This window comes from Portunus trituberculatus, chromosome 40 (genome assembly GCF_017591435.1).
Source record: "Portunus trituberculatus isolate SZX2019 chromosome 40, ASM1759143v1, whole genome shotgun sequence".
Taxonomy (NCBI): domain Eukaryota; kingdom Metazoa; phylum Arthropoda; class Malacostraca; order Decapoda; family Portunidae; genus Portunus; species Portunus trituberculatus.
Window position 1 is genome coordinate 7825088 of NC_059294.1, and position 19913 is coordinate 7845000.

At 35.4% G+C, this 19913-nt stretch overlaps 1 protein-coding gene across 1 annotated transcript in view; it reads right to left on the reverse strand.

Moving 5' to 3' along the window:
• LOC123516254 (proteoglycan 4-like) overlaps positions 1-19913 on the reverse strand; it is a 380397-nt gene that overhangs the window by 9540 nt on the left and 350944 nt on the right. Inside the window, exons 16-19 of the mRNA XM_045275485.1 lie at positions 16571-16741; positions 14383-14612; positions 7684-7771; positions 1729-2436 (exon numbers count right to left, since the gene is read on the reverse strand). Coding sequence (XP_045131420.1) covers positions 1729-2436; positions 7684-7771; positions 14383-14612; positions 16571-16741 — 1197 coding nt within the window. The remainder of the gene's footprint in view (positions 1-1728; positions 2437-7683; positions 7772-14382; positions 14613-16570; positions 16742-19913) is intronic.

Here is a 19913-nt window from a genome sequence, read left to right on the forward strand (position 1 = left end):
GGGAGTGGGAGTCAGCATCAGGAATTAGAGAGTAGGAAGCAGCAGGAATTGGGGAGTGGGAGTCAGCAGGAATTGGGGAGTGGGAATCAGCAGGAATTGGAGAGTGGGAGTCAGTATCAGGAATTGGAGAGTAGGAATCAGCAGGAATTGGGGAGTGGGAATCAGCAGGAATTGGGGAGTGGGAGTCAGCATCAGGAATTGGAGAGTAGGAAGCAGCAGGAATTGGGGAGTGGGAGTCAGCATCAGGAATTGGAGAGTAGGAATCAGCAGGAATTGGAGAGTAGGAAGCAGCAGGAGTTGGGGAGTGAGAATCAGCAGGAATTGGGGAGTGGGAGTCAGTAGGAATTGGGGAGTGGGAAGCAGCATCACATATTGGGGAATGGGAGTCAGCATCAGGTATTGGGGAATGGGAGTCAGCATCAGGAATTGGGGAATGGGAGTCAGCAACTGGAATTAGGGAGTGGGAGTCAGCAGGAATTGGGGACTGGGGGTCTTCATCAGGAATTATGGAGTGGGATTCAGTATCAGGAATGGGGGAAGGGGATTCTTCATAGGGAATTGTGGATGGGGACTCAGCTTCCAGGACTAAGGAATTGGTTTGTATCATGGAAATAGGGGAAGAAGGATCTGTTTCTAGGACTGGTAAATGAGACCCTGGTTGTAAAATTGAGAAATGGGATTCACTTTCTAGAACAATGGAGGAAGATTTTGCTTCAGGAATTGGGGAAGAGGACTTGGGTTCCAGAGCTAAGGAGTGAGATTCTACTTCCAAACCTGGGAAATGTGATTCTTCTAGCACTGAGAATTGGGATTCTACTTCCAGAACTGGGCGATGAGATTCTACATCAGGAACTGGGGACTGAGAATCTGCTTCAGAAACATAAGAAGGGAAAGTCTCAGTAGCCTGTGTAAGAGAATGTTCTTCCATAACTATGTTTTGTGTTTTTATATCTGAGGTGAAAGACTCTACAGAACTTAAGTAATGGCAGTTTGAATCAGGTCTTGATTGAGATTCTTCTGGAATTGGAAGTTGAGATTCTAATGAATTTTTATTAAAAATTTCAGAATGCAAAACTGAGAAATTTGAACTTGTTCCATTTTGTAAAGAGAGCAATTCTGTTTTGGAATGGTCTTCTGAATCCATATGCATATCTTTTGTTTCAAAATTTGGTGATTTTGAGTCCATTTCAAGAACCGTAGAAACGTGTTGGTCTTGCATGAGTGATGGATAAGATTTTTCATGAATGGGTGTCTCCTGTGATGAAAACCCAAATACAGGAGAGTAATTGCCATCTTCATTTACTGTATTTGAAAAATTTTCTTCTTCATGGGAGGGAAAATGAATGCCATCATCATGGGATATGGAAAGTCCTTCCTCAGATGGAGATGAGTCAATAACAGAACCAGGGAAATGGCCTGCATCAGGTAATGAAGAGAAAGACCGTTCTTCTTGCAAGGAAGACTGAGAATGTACAGGAGATGGTGAGTACACAGCAGAGTCAGTTTCATTACGTGATTGTGAGGTATCACCATCAAAATTACTTTCATGCTCAGTCTTCTGTAAAGCATCTTCCATGTCACTTGTGTTGGAATAATTGTGTAGGGCAGGCTCAGATTGAAAATATGACTCAGACTGAGGTGAGGAAGGAAGAGCATGCATGATATTGAAGGTGGAAGGGGAAGTGCATCCATCTGCCAAAGAATCATGAGAGCCAACCCAAGAAATACCTGATGGAGGAATAGAGTCCATAGGAGAAGCTTGAGTGGGTGCAGGTGTGCTGGAAGGAGCTTTCTGCTGCTGTTGCTGTGAAGGTAGAGAAGAAAATGGCTTGGAATCAAGAACAGATTCAATTTTTTTAGGTTCTGTAGGTATCACATCAGCTGTCTTGTAGTCTGATGATAAAGCAGGCTTGGATTCAGACAAAACTGAATCACTTGGTTTTGTCACTAAAGCCTTGGGTTCAAAAGGCTTCACTTCTGGCTCCTTAGATTCGAGAGGTTTTACTTCTGGTAGTTTGGACTCGACAGGTTTTGTGTCCACTGGTTTCGACTCTGTCGGTTTGGTAGTATCCTTAACTTCTGGTAATGTTTTCTCTGTCTTGGTTTCCTGAGTTTTAGATTCGGTACTTTTTGTATCGACATCTAGTGGTTTAGATTCAGGAATCTTAGTTTCAGGTTTAGATTCTTGGAACTTAACCTCTGCAGTAATGGAAGATTTCTTATCAACTGGTTTATCATCAAACTTAGATTCTACAGTTGTGGCAGTAGTAGACTTAGCTTGCTCCTGAGAATGTGGCTTGGGTTCTGTGGAAATAGTTGATACAGGTGTGCCAACAAGAGATCCTTGGCTAATCTTTGTGGGTTCAGGCGTTTGTCTGGTACGAGATTCCAGAACATGGCGATGCTCTGATGAGGGGGTCCCACGGGCTGATTCACCTGGTAAAGAAGTTTTAGAGGTCACAAATAGAGAAATGATCATCATGGCAATGAAAATTATGCAAGGGCAATCTTATAAATACAATTTAGAATATGTTCTAGTTCAATACATTTTGTACAAATTTACTACTACATCTGTGAAAGTTATATATTTAATATTATGTCAATTATATGCAAGTTCATCAATGAACTAGCAAAAATGTCAAAGTACTTTTGTATGCCAATTGGAGCAAAAATACATAGTTATGCAAACACTATACAAAATCTGCCACAATTTACACCTGAAAGCATATAATAAGCTGATGACAAGAATAACATTCTCAGGAACCTGTTACTGTCTGTATTGTTTACTGGCAATCAGCAGTAATTTGGGTCTGTTGTTTCTAATTGTGGAACAAATAATGAGGCTGTAAGACACAGTATAATTCAGGATATTACAGCTGCATTATATATCATTACAATAACCTACTGATAATGAAGAATTAATTGGCCTGAAAAAAAAAGAAAGATGAAGGTGGCATTTGTGTGTCACTCCAAAGTAGAAGCTTGTATATATGAAAGGTACTGATTGCTATACCTCTGTAAAATTTGCCAGTAAACTGACAGCAGTTCGGTTCACAAAAATAACTGGACAATGTACAGATTTCCACAAGGACACACATGCCAAGCTTCAGCATAAGTAAACTATTTGTAATTACCAATGTCTGTTGGTACAGATTCAGAATGAACATAGATCACATTAAAGATTATAACTTATAATCATAATGGTTATTATTGTGAAATCATAATAATGACATGTGATGATAATAATTAATGATAAATAAATGAATAATAATAATAATAATAATAATAATAATAATAATAATAATAATAATAATAATAATAATAATTGTTATAATATAAAAAAAATATTGTTGAAATATTTATCAACTATAGTTATGAGATGCGAAGCTTTAGTGCAAAGAAATTTCTAATGTGCAATGTTAGAAATAATAGTGATATCAATGATCATAAAAAAAAATTAAAAAAATTACACGAATATCACCAGCAAAAATATTCCACTGACTTTTTTTTTTTTTTTTAGTTAATTTAATTCTTATTCCTTTCTATTGCCAACAATCAAACCTTATTCTTTTGAGATAGTATAAAAGGAATAAGAAAGTACTAAAGCAATCAATTTAGACAAAATTGCAGAGCAGGTGTGAGCATTTCAGTAGGACAGGGAACAGTGAACCATGCATTCTAATCTAGCTCACACTCCATCTAGGCTATCTAAGTGTTTTGGTAGGGGGCTGTTAGAAGCCTGATGGGACTCTTTATTCTACAATGCTTTTGGAATTCTGACCTTAGTCTGCATTGGTGTTGCAATTTTGCATTGAAGTTAATAAACTTGAAAACAATATCAATTTTGTAATTGTGCAACTTTGTTGTATGATGTAGGTGGTTCATAGCAGTACTGGTTCAAGGTGGAGACACACACATTAGTATGTCACTCTTCCTCCTATGCTTGCTATAGCTTAAACAGTGCTTCTTTCAGTGTGACTTTGCATCACTGAATATACAATAGTTAGTGTGGGTCATGTGTGCTGAAATTGTGTCTACAATAGATAGCATTTGACATTAACAGACTGCACAAGTAATAGGATCTGGGTACATCTGTGCCAAATTGAAGAGAAACCAGTTGAGAAATTCTCAACACTAGATGAGTAAGTAAATTAACCATAAATATTCTTTAGAATAGCAAATATCATTGGTTTTATGTGTAATCTAAATTGTTGGCTAAATGTTATGCATCCAGATTTCACATTTAATTTTAGATAAACAACAAGACAAGCACTTGTGCTTCTCATTGTGCTTGATTTCTTTTTTAATTACACTTTTTACTATGTACTGCATGCTTTTCTTCTTTTTCTCCTTCATGGAACCATACTGTATATAAATTAAAGAAAACAATGAGAAGAATCAAGATATAGAAAATTTAAGAACTAATCTAGTGGGTAAATCAAGCAAACCATAGATAAAGGCCACTTTACAACTAAATAAAACCCAAGCACATAACCTTTACCCAGACATACATGTCACTAAGAGAATTGCAAAAGGTCACCTCCAAGCAGTCTGTGTATGGTCTTCACTTTCATATGAGTTCATGTTGAGTATAAAAGTTAAATCACAAGACTTGTATATAAGCAATATTAATTATCTTTATTACAGACTTCAGTCTGGAATCCAGGGACACTTCTAAAGGTCAGCTGAGCATTAACGTTCACATTATAGAATTTTATCTTGAAACTAAATTGAGTATGTAATACATTTAATTTAAAGATTAATATGAGTACTTTTAAAAGTTTCAGACAATTAAATTCTTCTTTTCTGTGGACTTTAATCTAGTAACTGCTGGCTGCATGCTGAGGTGACCTTGAGACTGGTCCTAGCATGGCCCTTAGTAGTCCTAACAGGTCTTCCTGGCAGCTAGGTCTCCCTAACGTACCTCGGGGTATTCTCAAACAGTGAGTAGCTACGACGGAAAACAAGAACCTAGAGTTATACATGCAGGTACAGTATATGTGTGACGTTCAGGGATTAGCAGTCATAGAAAATGTTATTTTGGCAACAATATACATAGATACACTAGGCATATACATATGTGAGACATTCATAGTCACAATAAGGTATTTTATGTGGGTAGCACTGTAATCAATATTCTACTAAATATTCTAGGACTTATAGTCACTGATTTCGTCACATGTGTTTGTGAAAACACCATGCATAAATGACTATAACAGGATTTTGTCTCAGTACATTAATAAAGTATATTTCTCTTTATGGATGAGGAATGATATTGCTGTCCATAGTTACATATTTTATATATATATATATATATATATATATATATATATATATATATATATATATATATATATATATATATATATATATATAGTAAAACTTCTTAACTCAGATTGTGCAATAATGCTACCAAGAGTCCCAGTGATGGTGGCAGTTGACCATGCAACTGAGAATATTTTTAAATGATGTGCGTGATGCAAGGGAATATGTCAAGTAAACAAAAGCAAGCATGGTGACTTGCCGGCTCCTCTGCACGGCCCAAGTAAAGACCGGTGCCCAAAGCCAAGCATCAAGGTGCCTTACAATTTTTATATAGTGACTGAAATATAGTTTCTGATAATTATGATAATTATAATATTCATTAAGGATGATAAAATAATTTTTTACAAACCTAATCTATTGATAGTACCAAAGATAATTTTTCAGAAACCTAGAGAATCTTCAAATATAAAACCTTGAACATTAACTTAGAAGAAAAGGATAATTAAAGAAAAATCATAACAAAAATTACTGGCACTTATCTGGCAGTTTACAAGCAGATCAGTTTTCTTTATTGGCTATTTAGTATACCTTTGGTAAAATGATATTCATTAAGTAATATCCTAAGTATTATGCTAAAGTTTAATCAGTAGCTTTAACAAAGACTAAGCAGTTAGGCTTTTTGCTAGCAACAATCATATGAATGCAGCTTTAGGTATTTGTGTATTTATGCGAGGTACTTTTGTACCTGCCTCAACTTAAGTATAGGCATGAAGAAATATGTACTTTATTTCACACATTAATATTGTACATATATTTTTTTTTCACTTTATCATGATTTGCTTGGACAGTGGAAAGAGAGAAATGATATTTTCACAGTGTTTAACCAAATATTAAAACTTATCAACAATTTTACTTAGTGTGGACTAACTAATGTATGGATTGTACTCTATTGCAGAGATTCTGTATATAGATGCAACATTCACTTTTGGAGTAAAAGTGGAGATAAAGTATGAAGGAACAGAGAAAGGGATGGTTTCTGTTAGAAGCATCAAATACCTGTTTCAGTGGGGAAAAGATGAGCTTCATGGTCTAAGGCCATGAATATTATATAATGAAATGCAGAAAAAAAAATTGAAGCAAAGGTGTGAAGACACTTTGGGTCAATATTAAAAGACCTGACTTAGTCCTCTCCCAAGGCTGAATGTGTTGATACCATTTTGATTTTTAATTATGAGTGAAAGGTGTAAATATTATGTAGTGTTAGAAAGGAAGAAGTTGTCATCAGAGTGAAGTCAGTGACAAGTTAGAGGCAAGTTAACATTACCCACTTACATTACCAGGTGATGCTATCCCTTCAAGCTGTCATGTCTCAAACCTCAAATATTTCCTTCTTAAATAAGAGTGTTACTTGCTTGTGTGGACAACGTATAACCTTGGTTCATTTTAGATCCTTATATGAAAAAAATACTGGTTAATTTCTTCTCATGTCTAGTACTTGGGTGTCTGCTATTTCACATATCACATTTACAATGATACCTCTGCTTGAAGTTTGGTGTCTAAGAAACTACCACCACTTTTAATTTGTGCAACTGTTATGGTTATGTTTTGTACATAAAGTGATTATATATACCTCTAGATGTTGAAGATTGCAACACCTTAGGTACAATGTCCATTACATCAAGCAAAGTTTTACTCACATGTTAAAATAGTATATGCATTAGGTGCTTAGAATTGACCACTGTCTTTATCTATATATATTACAGCATATAAATGTATGTTGTTTCTCATTAATGGATGTTAAAGTAACATGAAAATTTCTCCCACATTACAAATTGGCAAGCTTCACTTACTGATACATATGTTCATAACTTTGAATTCATTGTAGCAGTTTCAGAGTTTATCCCTACCTTTAGAAACATGTACACTTATTTCATTAACCAAATTTTATTTAACAAATATCGTTATAGAAAAATAAATTGTATGCTTAAACTTTCTATTCATATAACTTGGTGGTTGGCTTAAGTTATCTGTATCCATTGGACATTTAGGTTCATAAATACATTATTTCCGTTTACATTTAATTACATTTGTCACTTCCACACAAACTTTGTATTTATATAAAAACAAAGGGGGTTTACATAGGTAAAGATGTAATGAGTTTCCTTATGGATGTATATTTCATTGCATATAATTCAATCAGTATTTTCACCTAAGATGCAAATTTCAGGTACAGACCTGCACCATACTGACCAGTATGATACACCTACTCATCAGTGTAAACTGAAGATTTCTGTCCCTTTGAATAGTGATTATAGTTGTTAGGTCCAATTACCTAACTTTATTAACAAAAAGAAATTCTGCAGGGAAGAAGAAACTATAAGGAAATAGAATCTGGCATGGATGAGTGAGCACTCTTACCTTCTGGAATGTTGTGCGTCACTGTGAAGGTCTTGCCGGTGTCCAGGGGCACAGTCCAATTGACTGGGTCTGGGCTCTTCACCATCATCTAATCAATAAAGTAAGATGACAGTTGTTAAATATGAGATTTTACTATAAAACTTTACAACTTCATCTTAGTTACCTTAACAGAATACTAATTATCTTTAAGAGACATCTGGGAAAAAATTTTTAACATTAAGTATTTTGTATACTTATTAATATTATTGCACAGTACAGTAAATGGCATTTTTGTTTATGATTTAACAGTTTTTTATACAAATAAAAACTTAGTGTATGAAGGGAAAAAATTATGGTTAATAGAAATGCAAGAGAGTGGAGTGAAGCAACTTTGGCTGTACCCACAAGCATGACACCATAATCTAGAAACCAAGCAGGAGTAGCAGTGACAAGTAAATTGTCAAAAATTTTTGCCCGATGGCAACTGCTTATCGCAAGTTCCATTATGTTATGCACTATGCAGACTGCACTGTGCAGGACTAACAACATAAGTATATATGGCACCGTGCACACCATGCTGAGCTGCTACCATATATTTACTATGGCATTTGTTTGTATGATATATATTTGCCACTCAGTATTCATGTGTTAAATTGCTCATGCAAATTTTACACTGGACATGAAAGGCTAGTTTCCTTGCTTGTGCAACAGCACTGTTTGTTAATAGTGTTGTCATTATTAAAAACAAGTCTAACAAGTATTTCAACAATAGAAAATTAATGTTTGTACAACATTATTTGTTCACCTGACAAAAACACTGTTAAGTTTCCTGCCTCTCACTTAACCACATAGAAAGTCAGTTGATTTGGCATGTATCAGTGGTGTGGTAAAAGAGACTATTTCCTTCTATTCAATATGTCTTGTTATTCACCATTTGATGTACAGTCGTGTCTTGGGTTACGAATTTAATTTATTCCACAACGTAGCTTGTATCCTTAAAAACTAATACAGAACATAGCTTATATCCAGAAAAATTCGTATCTCGAAACAAATTTCCCCAATTTAAGATTACGAAAATCAAATTAACCCTTAAAATATCAATATAAAAATCAATTTACATGGTATTTTATGCAAAATAAAGTGGTCCCTTAATATCTCGCTGAACAAAAAATCACTTACACTATGTGCGTGTGTCCATGTGTATGTATATGTATGTGTATGCGTGTGTGTATGTCCGCACGCATGTATTTACCTAGTTGTAGTTTTACAGGGCCTGGGCTTTTATGCTCATGTGGCCCCGTCTCCATATCTACACTTATCCAATTTTTCTTTAAAACTATGCACACTCGTTGCTGACACCATCTCTTCACTCAAACTGTTCCAAGTCTCAACACATCTTTGCGGGAAACTATATTTTTGTAATATCTCTTAGACATCTTTTCTTCCTCAGCTTTTTACTATGCGATCTTGTGCTTTGAATGTCATATTCTTTTCTCAGGATCAGATTCTCATTATCCACTTTGTCCATTCTGTTGATCAATTTATAAACTTGTATCAGATCCCTCTCTCCTTCTCTGCTCCAATGTTGGAAGATCCATAGCCTTTAGTCTCTCCTCATATGTCATCCCTTCAAATTCTGGAACCATTCTTGTAGCCATTTTTTGTAGTCTCTCCAGCTTCCTTATGCATTTCTTTTTATTGGGGGGTCCACACTACTCCTGCATATTCCAATCTGGGTCTTATTATAGTACTTATCAGTTTCTTCATCATTTCTTTGTCCATGTAGTGAACTGCTATTCCAATATTCCTTAGCAAATTATATGTCTTCCCGCATTATGGAGTGAGCTCAGATGCTCATTGTGTCCGATCTTTGTGTCCATGCATGTGTCTTTGTGTCCACAATGTGTGTGTGTGTGTGTGTGTGTGTGTTGATGTGTCATCCTAGTTGTATTTACCTAGTTGTATTGTACAGGGTTCAGCAGGGGCTCATAGTGTCCTGTCTCCATATCTCCATTTATCTAATTTTTCTTTAAAGTTATGCACACTATGTGCTGCAACAATTCCATTATCCAATGCATTCCATTTTTCCACTGTTCTGTGTGGAAAACTGTATTTTCCAACATCCTTCACACACTGCCTCATCCTGATCTTCTTTTCATGTCCTCTTGTCCTTCCATCCTCTTCCGCCAACAGCACCAGGTCTTCTTTGTCTATCTTTTCAATATCATTTACTATCTTATACATTGTTATTAGGTCCCCTCGTTCTCTTCTATCTTGTAAGGTTGGCAGTCCCATTTCCTTCAGTCGTTCTTCATATGTGAGGTCCTTTAATTCCGGCACCATCTTTGTAGCAATCTTCTGTATCCTTTCCAGTTTTCTTATATCTTTTTTAGAACTCGGAGACCATACCACTGCTGCATATTCCAGCCTTGGGCGTATCATGCTTGTGATGATTTTTTCATCATATCTTTATCCATGTAATGAAATGCCACTCTTATATTAGTCAACATCTTATATGATAGTCCAAATATCTTGTTTATGTGTTTATCAGGGCTCAGATTTTCTTGTATGATCACTCCAAGATCTTTTTCCTCTTTAGTCTTCATTATTTGCTCCTCTCCCATCAAATAGTTCCATACTGGTCTTCTCTTACTCTTTCCTAGTTCCATTATGTGACATTTCTTGGCATTAAACTCCAATTTCCACTTCTTGCTCCATTCATAGATCTTATTTAAATCTTCCTGTAGCAGTATACAGTCCTCTCTGGTTTTGATAACTTTTAGCAACTTTGCATCATCAGCGAATAAATTCATATAGCTGTTTACCCCAATGTGAATGTCGTTTACATAAACTTGAAACATAATGGGGGCTAACACTGACCCTTGTGGCACCCCGCTAGTTACTTTACTCCAAGATGAGTATGTATCTCTGATCACAGTTCTCATTTCTCTATCCTTCAAATAATCTCTTGTCCATTCGAGCAAGGTTCCACAGTCCTCCTATGTTCTCTAGTTTCCAAAGAAGTCTTCCATGAGGGACTTTATCAAATGCCTTTTTAATGTCCAGGTATACTGTGTCTACCCATCCATCTCTGTTTTCAAGTCCTGCAATAACCCTGGAGTAGAAGCTTAATAAGTTTGATACACATGACCGCCCTGTCCTGAACCCAAATTGTCTGTTCGATATGACTTGCTCCTCTTCTAGAAATTTAACCCATTTTTCTTTGATAATTATTTCACATAACTTCCCTACGACACTTGTAAGTGACACTGGTCTGTAGTTTAGTGGTTCAGTTGCCTTTCCTCCTTTAAATATCGGTATTACGTTGGCTCTCTTCCACTCTAGTGGAACTTTCCCTTCATTTATTGAACTTCTAATTATTTCCCAAATTGGCTCCAGTAATTGCTCTTTGCATTCTTTTAACACCCAGCCTGATACACCATCTGGCCCCATTGCTTTCCTGACTTCTAACTTGTCCAGTAATCTTCCAATATCCTCTTTATGAACTGCAATTTCCTTTAATCCTAGGCAATTCAATGTCCTATTAGGTTCTGTGAAGTCATCTTCTTCAGTGATAACCGTTTTGAAGCTCTCATTCATTATTTCACACATTTCTTTCTCTGTTTGGTATGTCTTTCCATCTTTAACTATTTTTCAATTGTTTCCTTATTCTTTGTTTTGCCATTTATAAACTTGTAAAAAAGTTTGGGTTCATCCTTGCTTTTATCCACTACATCTTTCTCAAACTTTCTTTCTTCCTCTCTCCTTACTCTAATATATTCATTTCTAGTATCTTTGTACTGCCGACTATTATAGTCATTTCCCTGCTTTAAAAGTTTCTTCCACGCTTTATCCTTTGCCTTTTTTGCTTGTAAGCATCTAGCATTGTACCATGTATGTATTTTTTCTGAACTCTATAAACAGGAACAAACTTTTTTACTCCTTCATTGTATTCCTGTAAGAATATGTCATATTTCTCTTGTACAGTCTTCCTGCACATAATATTACTCCACTCAATATCAGCAAAATAACTCCTTAGTTTTTCAAAATCTGCTCTTGCATAATTTAATCTCTCTCCTTTATAGTCCTCTCTGTATCTTATCTCATCTTCCTCCTGCATTTGCATCTCTAATGTCACATGATCACTTTTCCCCATTGGACTAAGGTATTGTATGATTGGAGGGGATTCTGGCTTTTTGTGAAGACTAGGTCAAGTAACGATGGTTCCTTTTCCCCCTGTATCTTGTTGACTCTTCTACCCACTGGTCCATTGTATTAACCATAGTCATCTGTAACACTTTGTCACTCCACTGCCCAGCATTGTCCATTACTTCCATCTCTCCCAGTTTATTTTTTACAGTTAAAGTCTCCAACTAAGAGTATTCTTCTATCTCTTCTTATCATGTTATCCAGATACTTTATCGTCTCTCTTTGCATATCTTTATGCTCTTCTGATCCCCATGTATTAGTCTTTGGTGGAACATATGTAACTATAATTTTTCTTCTTCAAATCTTCTGTTCTGATTGTTACTCCCAATACTTCCACTTTGTCCTCTCCATATTGCACATCCTCCACACAAATGTTATCACGAACCATTATTAGCACTCCTCCTCCCCTTTATCCTTTCTGTCCCTCCTCCAGGTATTATATCCTTCCTCTTTAAAGTTGACATGTATCTCATTCTTCAGTTTTATTTCAACGATACACATTACATCTGGCTTTTCTCTTTCAAATAATCCCGAACTTCCAATATTCTTGATAACAAACCATCTATGTTCGTATAAGTCACTCTTAACTTATTGCCTCCTCCACGACCACCTCTTTTTTTCCTTAAGTACCACTTCTTTAGTCTCATATCCAGAACCCTCCAGTAAAAATTCTTCTTCTCTATCTCTGTCCTTTTCTCGTTTTTTCCTTGGCCTCACTTCTTAGCACTTTCTCCTTTTCCCTTTCCTCTAAGTTCATATCTTTTTTTTGCCATATTTCCTTGTGATCAACATCATCGGCTAACTTACCTTTTCTAGCCATTATTTCTTCTACAGCCACTTGAGATCTCATTTTCACCTTCATTGGTCTCTTACCCCCTTCAGTGTACCTTCCCAGCCTAACCACTTCCTCCACCTCCTGGTCAAATTCTTGTGTGCTGTTGTACCCTTTTGATAACCGTTTTGGCCATTTCCCTTTCTTCACGTTCTCTTGTGAATTTATTTGGATTTTTCTTTTCTCTCATCCCGTAGATCACGAAGCTTTTTTCTTGTCCACTGCATCCCTCACCATGCTTTCCTTTTCTTTGATAACCTCGATTACAGCAACTTTTGTGTTCTCCTGAATTTGTCTCTTTACCACTTCTGAAAATTTGACTTTTTCCTCCTCTTGTTCTTGTTTCCATTCATTTCTTAGTTCTTTCAATTTGTTTTCACCTAGACCACCTTCTATCCTGTCTGTAACCCCTTGCTGCACTTTATCCTGCAAGTTCTGGCATGTGGTTTTTAGAGCGTCATTTTGCTTCCTTATTTCTAAAATCTTCTCTTTTAATTCTTGGTTTATTCCACTGACCTTTTCACATTCAGTTATTCTCAATTTCAAGGCTGTGTTTTCTGATACCAGTCGGTCATGTTTGTCCATGAGACTGGACATCGCCTCCTTCAAATATCTTAATTATCTTTCTACATTTACAAGTCTCCTCGAATTTTCTTGTTCATCTCAGAAACCCAAAAAATCCCTATCCATAGTATCTTCAGTCAACTTTCTTAAACCAATAGTTGTTTCTATATAGCGTTGATTTTCGGCCGGCGTATGTTTTGGTTTCTCCATGCGCCTGGCAGCGCTACTTGGTTCCATATCCGTCTCTTTATCTACTCCTTGGCTATACGTAGTCTAACACTTATTTCATTTGAAGACAGGAGAACACTATGGCCCCCCCTCCCCCTGTACATACATCTAGGCCTGAGTCCAGTCCTTCTGTAGCACTCTCTGTGTGCTGCTCAGACACGTCCGTCTGCGACGATGGCTGCGCCGTGTGTGTGTGTGTGTGTGGACATTGAGTGTGTGATTCATCATGCATGGTTACCCATAACATTGCTTGTATACCAAAGCAAATTTTCTGAATATTTTGTACTCTTAACCTGATTTGTTCCTAATGCGAGGTGTTCATATTCCAAGACACCACTGATTCTAAATGATCGACTAAGGAACTGTATACATCAGTTACATTATTTGTTACAATGAAACTTCAGTTTAAAAAGATAGGGGATGAAGCTAATGATGCACAATAAGATCAGCCATTAACAAAAGGCAGAGAAAACTCAATTGATCAAGTTACATGCAAAAAAAAATTACATAACCAATTAAAGGCAGACGTAGACCAATATGACAATATTGCCATTCATTTTCTGGGTAAGTTGATACTTACAGTGTCAGTTATTCTTCTTTTAAGATGATGAGTATGAAATCATATGCTAATAAAATAAAAAAAAAAATTTGCTAATATGACTATGCAGATGCAAAGCACATTCCTCACAAAGGAAATGGCAAAGTAATAATTACAGTACATGCTTGCCATTAAGGTTTTACAGAACAAGTGCACAGGTCAGTTTTGTGTTCTAGCACAGTAAGATTATTATTGATTACCGATCCACTGCAATGATCAACTTGCTACAAACATTCAAATTCCTATTTTATAACGTGAACAAAGGAATATTATTCAGGAGAAAACATACCCATTTACCAACCTGGTCAGGTGACTTGACTCTGGTAGGCTCAGGAGGAGTCTTGACCACAGGCTCGTATTTCTCAGGGTCAAACCTTGGCTCTGGGGTTGACCTCCTTCCTGCTGCTTCCTTCACAGCCTCTACAGGTTCCTTGGAAGTATCTTTTGTAGCAGCATCCTTGGGCCCATCTTTTGTAATAATATCCTTTTCTTTGTCCTTCTTGGTATCTATTTCTTCACCTGTTGAAATGTATGGTGTTAAATGTGATCTTGAGGAACACATTACCTTGAAGACGTTCAGGAAGGCCACAAAGCAGTCCTTTCATTCTAAGGTAGTTAAAAATGTTTATGCAATTTTTTTTCTAATGGAAATATCCTATTCTGTGCACTTTGTAATGTACAAAATTCTATACATTAATAAAAAGATAGTAATGCCTTCTTTTGTCCATTTAGACTAAAACATATACTAAAAGCACTATGAAACTTAATTCTATTGTATTGTACATAAAATAAAGCTGAACACTAACCTTCACCACAAAAGAGAAAAATAAAAAAAGGTGGCCAAACACATAACAGTGCAATACAACCAATACTAAAATAAAACAAAAATATTAGAAAAGAGAGAGAGAGAGAGAGAGAGAGAGAGAGAGAGAGAGAGAGAGAGAGAGAGAGAGAGAGAGAAAAGTAACTATACACACAATACAGAAGAAAACCATCAAAGTAAGCCCACCCACCATCCACCAACAAATAATCAAATATCTGGTGTAAGTTTCCACAACATAAAACATCAAATCTGTTTGTGCAGTCTAAGTATTCTCCAATAGTTGCCACATTTTCATTCAGTAAAAAAAAAAAAAAAAAGAAAAGAAAGAGAGAGAGAGAGAGAGAGAGAGAGAGAGAGAGAGAGAGAGAGAGAGAGAGAGAGAGAGAGAGAGAGAGAGAGAGAGAGAGAGAGAGAGAGAGAGAGAGAGAGAGAGAGAGAGAGAGAGAGAGAGAGAGAACCAACCATATGCACAAAATACACGGTATGTGTAAACATTCATGATACACAGATATGCATTCCAGTAAAGCCTTGTCACCAATACGATCTAATTCCTTTAAATATTTCAGGCCATGGCAACTATACATTTCCAGTTGATAGTTATAGCTGAATAGGATATCAGGTTATTTAGTTCCCTGCATTCCATACTGATCAGGGTTGAGGGAAATGTCAAAATGCTTTACTCACAATATTCTGTATGTTGGAGTAATTGGTGTAATAAACTATACAACTTGATTTTACAAAGGAACAAAAAGAATGTAGATGAAGAAGGTCAGTTTTACTGTTCTCTAAGAGGTGGAATTCTTTATGAAATATAACAAACTATACCATTTTGAGACAAGTCATTCAACTTAAAAGAAAGATATTGCACAATAGTGTAGTATACTGGGACATTTCATAACAAATAAAAGATATGTAAGTACATCAATCTGTAGTCTGTTATTCCACTTCAGCCATGCTCAGTCTGAGATAAAATAGACAAATATAACAATTAATTCTCTTATTGTGAAGAAGACTTTCATGGCATTTTAAAGTTTGAAATTGAGTAACACTTACAATATTTTTGCTAACTGAATGATCTTATAATGAACATGGCCATTGTGCAAATCCCTTCATATGCAGTTCACCAACTCATTGTTTCATGCTTTTAATAAGCATACTCTAATATAAGATAGCAATCATCATGTTATGCACTGAAGCTCAGAAGACACGATCAAGTGCACACTTCCCTGGACACTGGGTGCTCAGACATAACCAAGGGATTGAGGATCACAGTGGGTGGCAGAGGAAAAGAGTAGTAAACCAGCAAAACTCCGAGCATGGGCCTCTACAAACTACAGACACTCTTTAATCCGACCCGCGTTTATCCAGAGCATTACCTAAACCAGTTAGCAGCTCAGGTAATGAAGTGAAGGTTTTATTTTGATAGAAACAACAATATTACATTGCGGTGGCTGAAAATTCTCTCCATTTCCTTTCTCCCATAAAATAAATATGTTTTTGTGCACTATAAACTACACTTTTGTGCTGAGTAACAACCTACAGAAGACGAACGTGGAAATCGGATTAATGAAGTGTACCATTAAGAGCAGCAAATAAAATTAATGTTTTCCCAACAAGACTACTTACTAAGTTGCATCTTATTAATCCTACTTACTAATGTGTTTTTTCTCCACTTTGCTCCTGTCCTCACCCTTCTTAGGCGAAGCAGTGGGGTCATGAGGCTTAGCTTTAGAGGATTTCTTAGGCTCTTTACCCTCATCATGGGAGGAGGGGCGATGGGGCAAAGCGTCTGTACCCTTGCGGCGAGCACTAGTGGAGAGGGACGCTAGAAAAAGAGCATCGTGCCTATGTAAAGGACCTGGCAAGCTGCTCAGTGATGACAATGATCAGACATAAGCTGTTTCAAACTTTGCAACAGCTTTTTGTCTCATCAATATGCAAAATAATTAGCCAATTATATCATGTATATGTGCAGATGTTAAATATAATCATAAAATTATACAGGACACAAAAAATCTTGAATTGTAATATATATATATATATATATATATATATATATATATATATATATATATATATATATATATATATATATATATATATATATATATATATATATATATATATATATATATATATATATGACATGATGCATTTTGAAAATTAATCTGAATTTCCATCATTAGATATTAGCTAATATCATTCAAATGTAGCAATTTTATAATAAAATAAAACTATTTACATATCACAATTTGTCAACTCATATAAAGAAATGCTTAATGCATTGTGAATTTAACAGATAAGACACAGAATGTGATGTTAGCACTATTCATGATTGGTATTGGCAAGGCTACAAAAATCATAATCCTGTGTAATTTTATCTCTTTCTGGGAATAATTATGTCACAGATTGTCAGGTCCATGAAGTATTTCTCAGCCAACTATTTTGCTTGAGGTAAACCTTCTAATCTGATGAAGAACCATTAAGTCCATTCTACATTTCTAATCCCCTCACTACTTTATTTTTTTAGTAACATTTCTATACCCGACAAATGCAGATAATACAAATGCTCTATAATACATTACATCTAAGCTTAAATAATCCTTACTAACTAGTATAATTATGTTTTTTAACCCAAGCTCATGAAGTGACTGTAGTTGGATACAAGTGTTTATCTTAACACTACTCTTTCATACTTGCTTCATTCACACTTTTCTTTGTGAAACTGGAGGCTAATAATTTTGTAATACTGCAAAAAATGTAAATTTCTTTAGAATTATTTTTTTTTAGACTATATATAAATGTGCCAGCAAATATTATATTTGGTAGTGAAATATAACTTCAGCAAACTAGTGAGGTTTCCATCTAAAATTACCAGGGTCATTAATACTAATTATATATTGTGCTCACATAAACATGTACTTGTTAACTTTGGCTAGAAATATGGTACGAGTTTTAGCTACATCATATACCCTGCAGTCCTTCAGTATATCTTTTAATGCAATGTACTTCTTTTCATTGAAGAGATGATGTTATGATATTTCCTTAATATATTTGGACTTGAATATACTATGAATACTGCTTTGATAGAACATGATTACTGCACGTCCTTTTACTGCAGAAATATTTTGATACGTTTCATATTTGTTGCCAGCATATATCTGTAGGAAGTAACAAGTTTATCCTAAAACACATTGCACAGTAAGACATAAAAGTTAGCTAGAAGAGCATCCATATATCTAACACTACGTGAACCTATTAAGGCTCCGAGTAAATGCAATGTAACATTAATATATAAGTTACAATAGACACTGACTTACAGAGACAACTTTGAAAATTTTTATGAATTGTTCTTATATAAAAAATATGTTATGAAGCAGTCTGTGTCTCAGTGTCTAAAGTTGAGTCTAATCTACTACTTTTAAGCAGCTGAACATACCACCATTTATGGGCAATGTCAGCCAAGCCCCGGTCCACACCAACCACTCAGCCAACATTACACTCAACATATATAAGACTCCAGGAATCATCTTAAATGCACATCAGGCAAATATTTACAAGTAAATTAATGAAATGCAGTTGCAAGAGAAACTATTTTGAGTGGCTGTAGTAAATTATTTTCAGGTACAAATTACTATCATATCAAGGAAATCTACATTTGAGTGCCAAAATATACTGAATCTCCATATATGTATGTATGTATGCATATACATCACCTAATAGAAGTGTTTATATAAATTAATTAACACTAGTACTTTTAGTTTATATTCATATATCATTACTAAAAGTGAAGAAAATATGAATAACAACATTAATGACCAATTTTTCTTGCAGCATCTATTTGGGTAATTGGACCTTGATATTTACAATCCTTTGCTTTGTCTGTCTGTCTGTCTGTCTGTCTTTCTTAAAAGATGACCCCTGGCAAATATTCAGAACAATTAAAATCCTAACAGCTGTTTACATGAAGGCATGCTGTTCATGAAATTTAATAAATTTGACAAAGGTAAGTGTTCATCATGACTGTGATGGATGCATTCTTTTTCATGGAATTTTTCATTGAATACGTTAAAAAAAAAAGAGAGAACTTGTACTTCTAGCTTTCAGAATAGGAATGTACTTCCATTCTTCTCCATTCAATTTAATTTTACATTTTTTTTCATTCAAGCAAGTCTTACTCTGTTACCCATACAAAGTGAGTTGAGTGCCCCCTCAAAAATATAAACTCTGAATGAATGGAGATGAAATTTAGAAGTAAATAGATTTATCTGTCAACAGAATGGAGATGAAATTCAGAAGTATATAGATTTATCTGTCTAATTATGTGCAATCATAGAAGGCAGGGGAGAGAGAGAGAGAGAGAGAGAGAGAGAGAGAGAGAGAGAGAGAGAGAGAGAGAGAGAGAGAGAGAGAGAGAGAGAGAGAGAGAGAGAGAGAGAGAGAGAGAGAGAGAGAGAGAGAGAGAGAGAGAGAGAGAGAGAGAGAGAGAGAGAGTGAGTTTGTAACTAAATAAAATATGATAAGGAAAAGATGCCTAGCAAAGAGGGAGATAGAAAGGTACTTTAAGAAATAATACTTGTATGTAAATTATCAAATGTGCAAGACAAACTTGGGTGTAAAAATAATTATAAAGGTAAATTATTCAAGTGGTAGAAACTAACTGTACATACCTTAGGAATATCTGTTGTGGGAAATTAATAGATGGTGAATAAAAACTAAGTGCACATAAAAGTGTCTCAACAAGCAAGTAGAGCTAAAGGAATAAGTGTGGAGTTCAGGGTGTCAGATGTTGCAGCCTTAGATGGTTTAGTGATAAAAAGAATGGGTGAAAGTTTAGATAACTAATAGTAGTAGTATGTAGTAATTTGATGAATGGAGTTTGTGCAAAAACAAGCCTTCCATTGATGTGGGAAGCAGGGTAGTGAACATGTTAAACAAAGAGGAGAGTGTGAAGATTAAAGTTCTTTAGAAGAGGAATAAGTGTGTAGACTTATCTG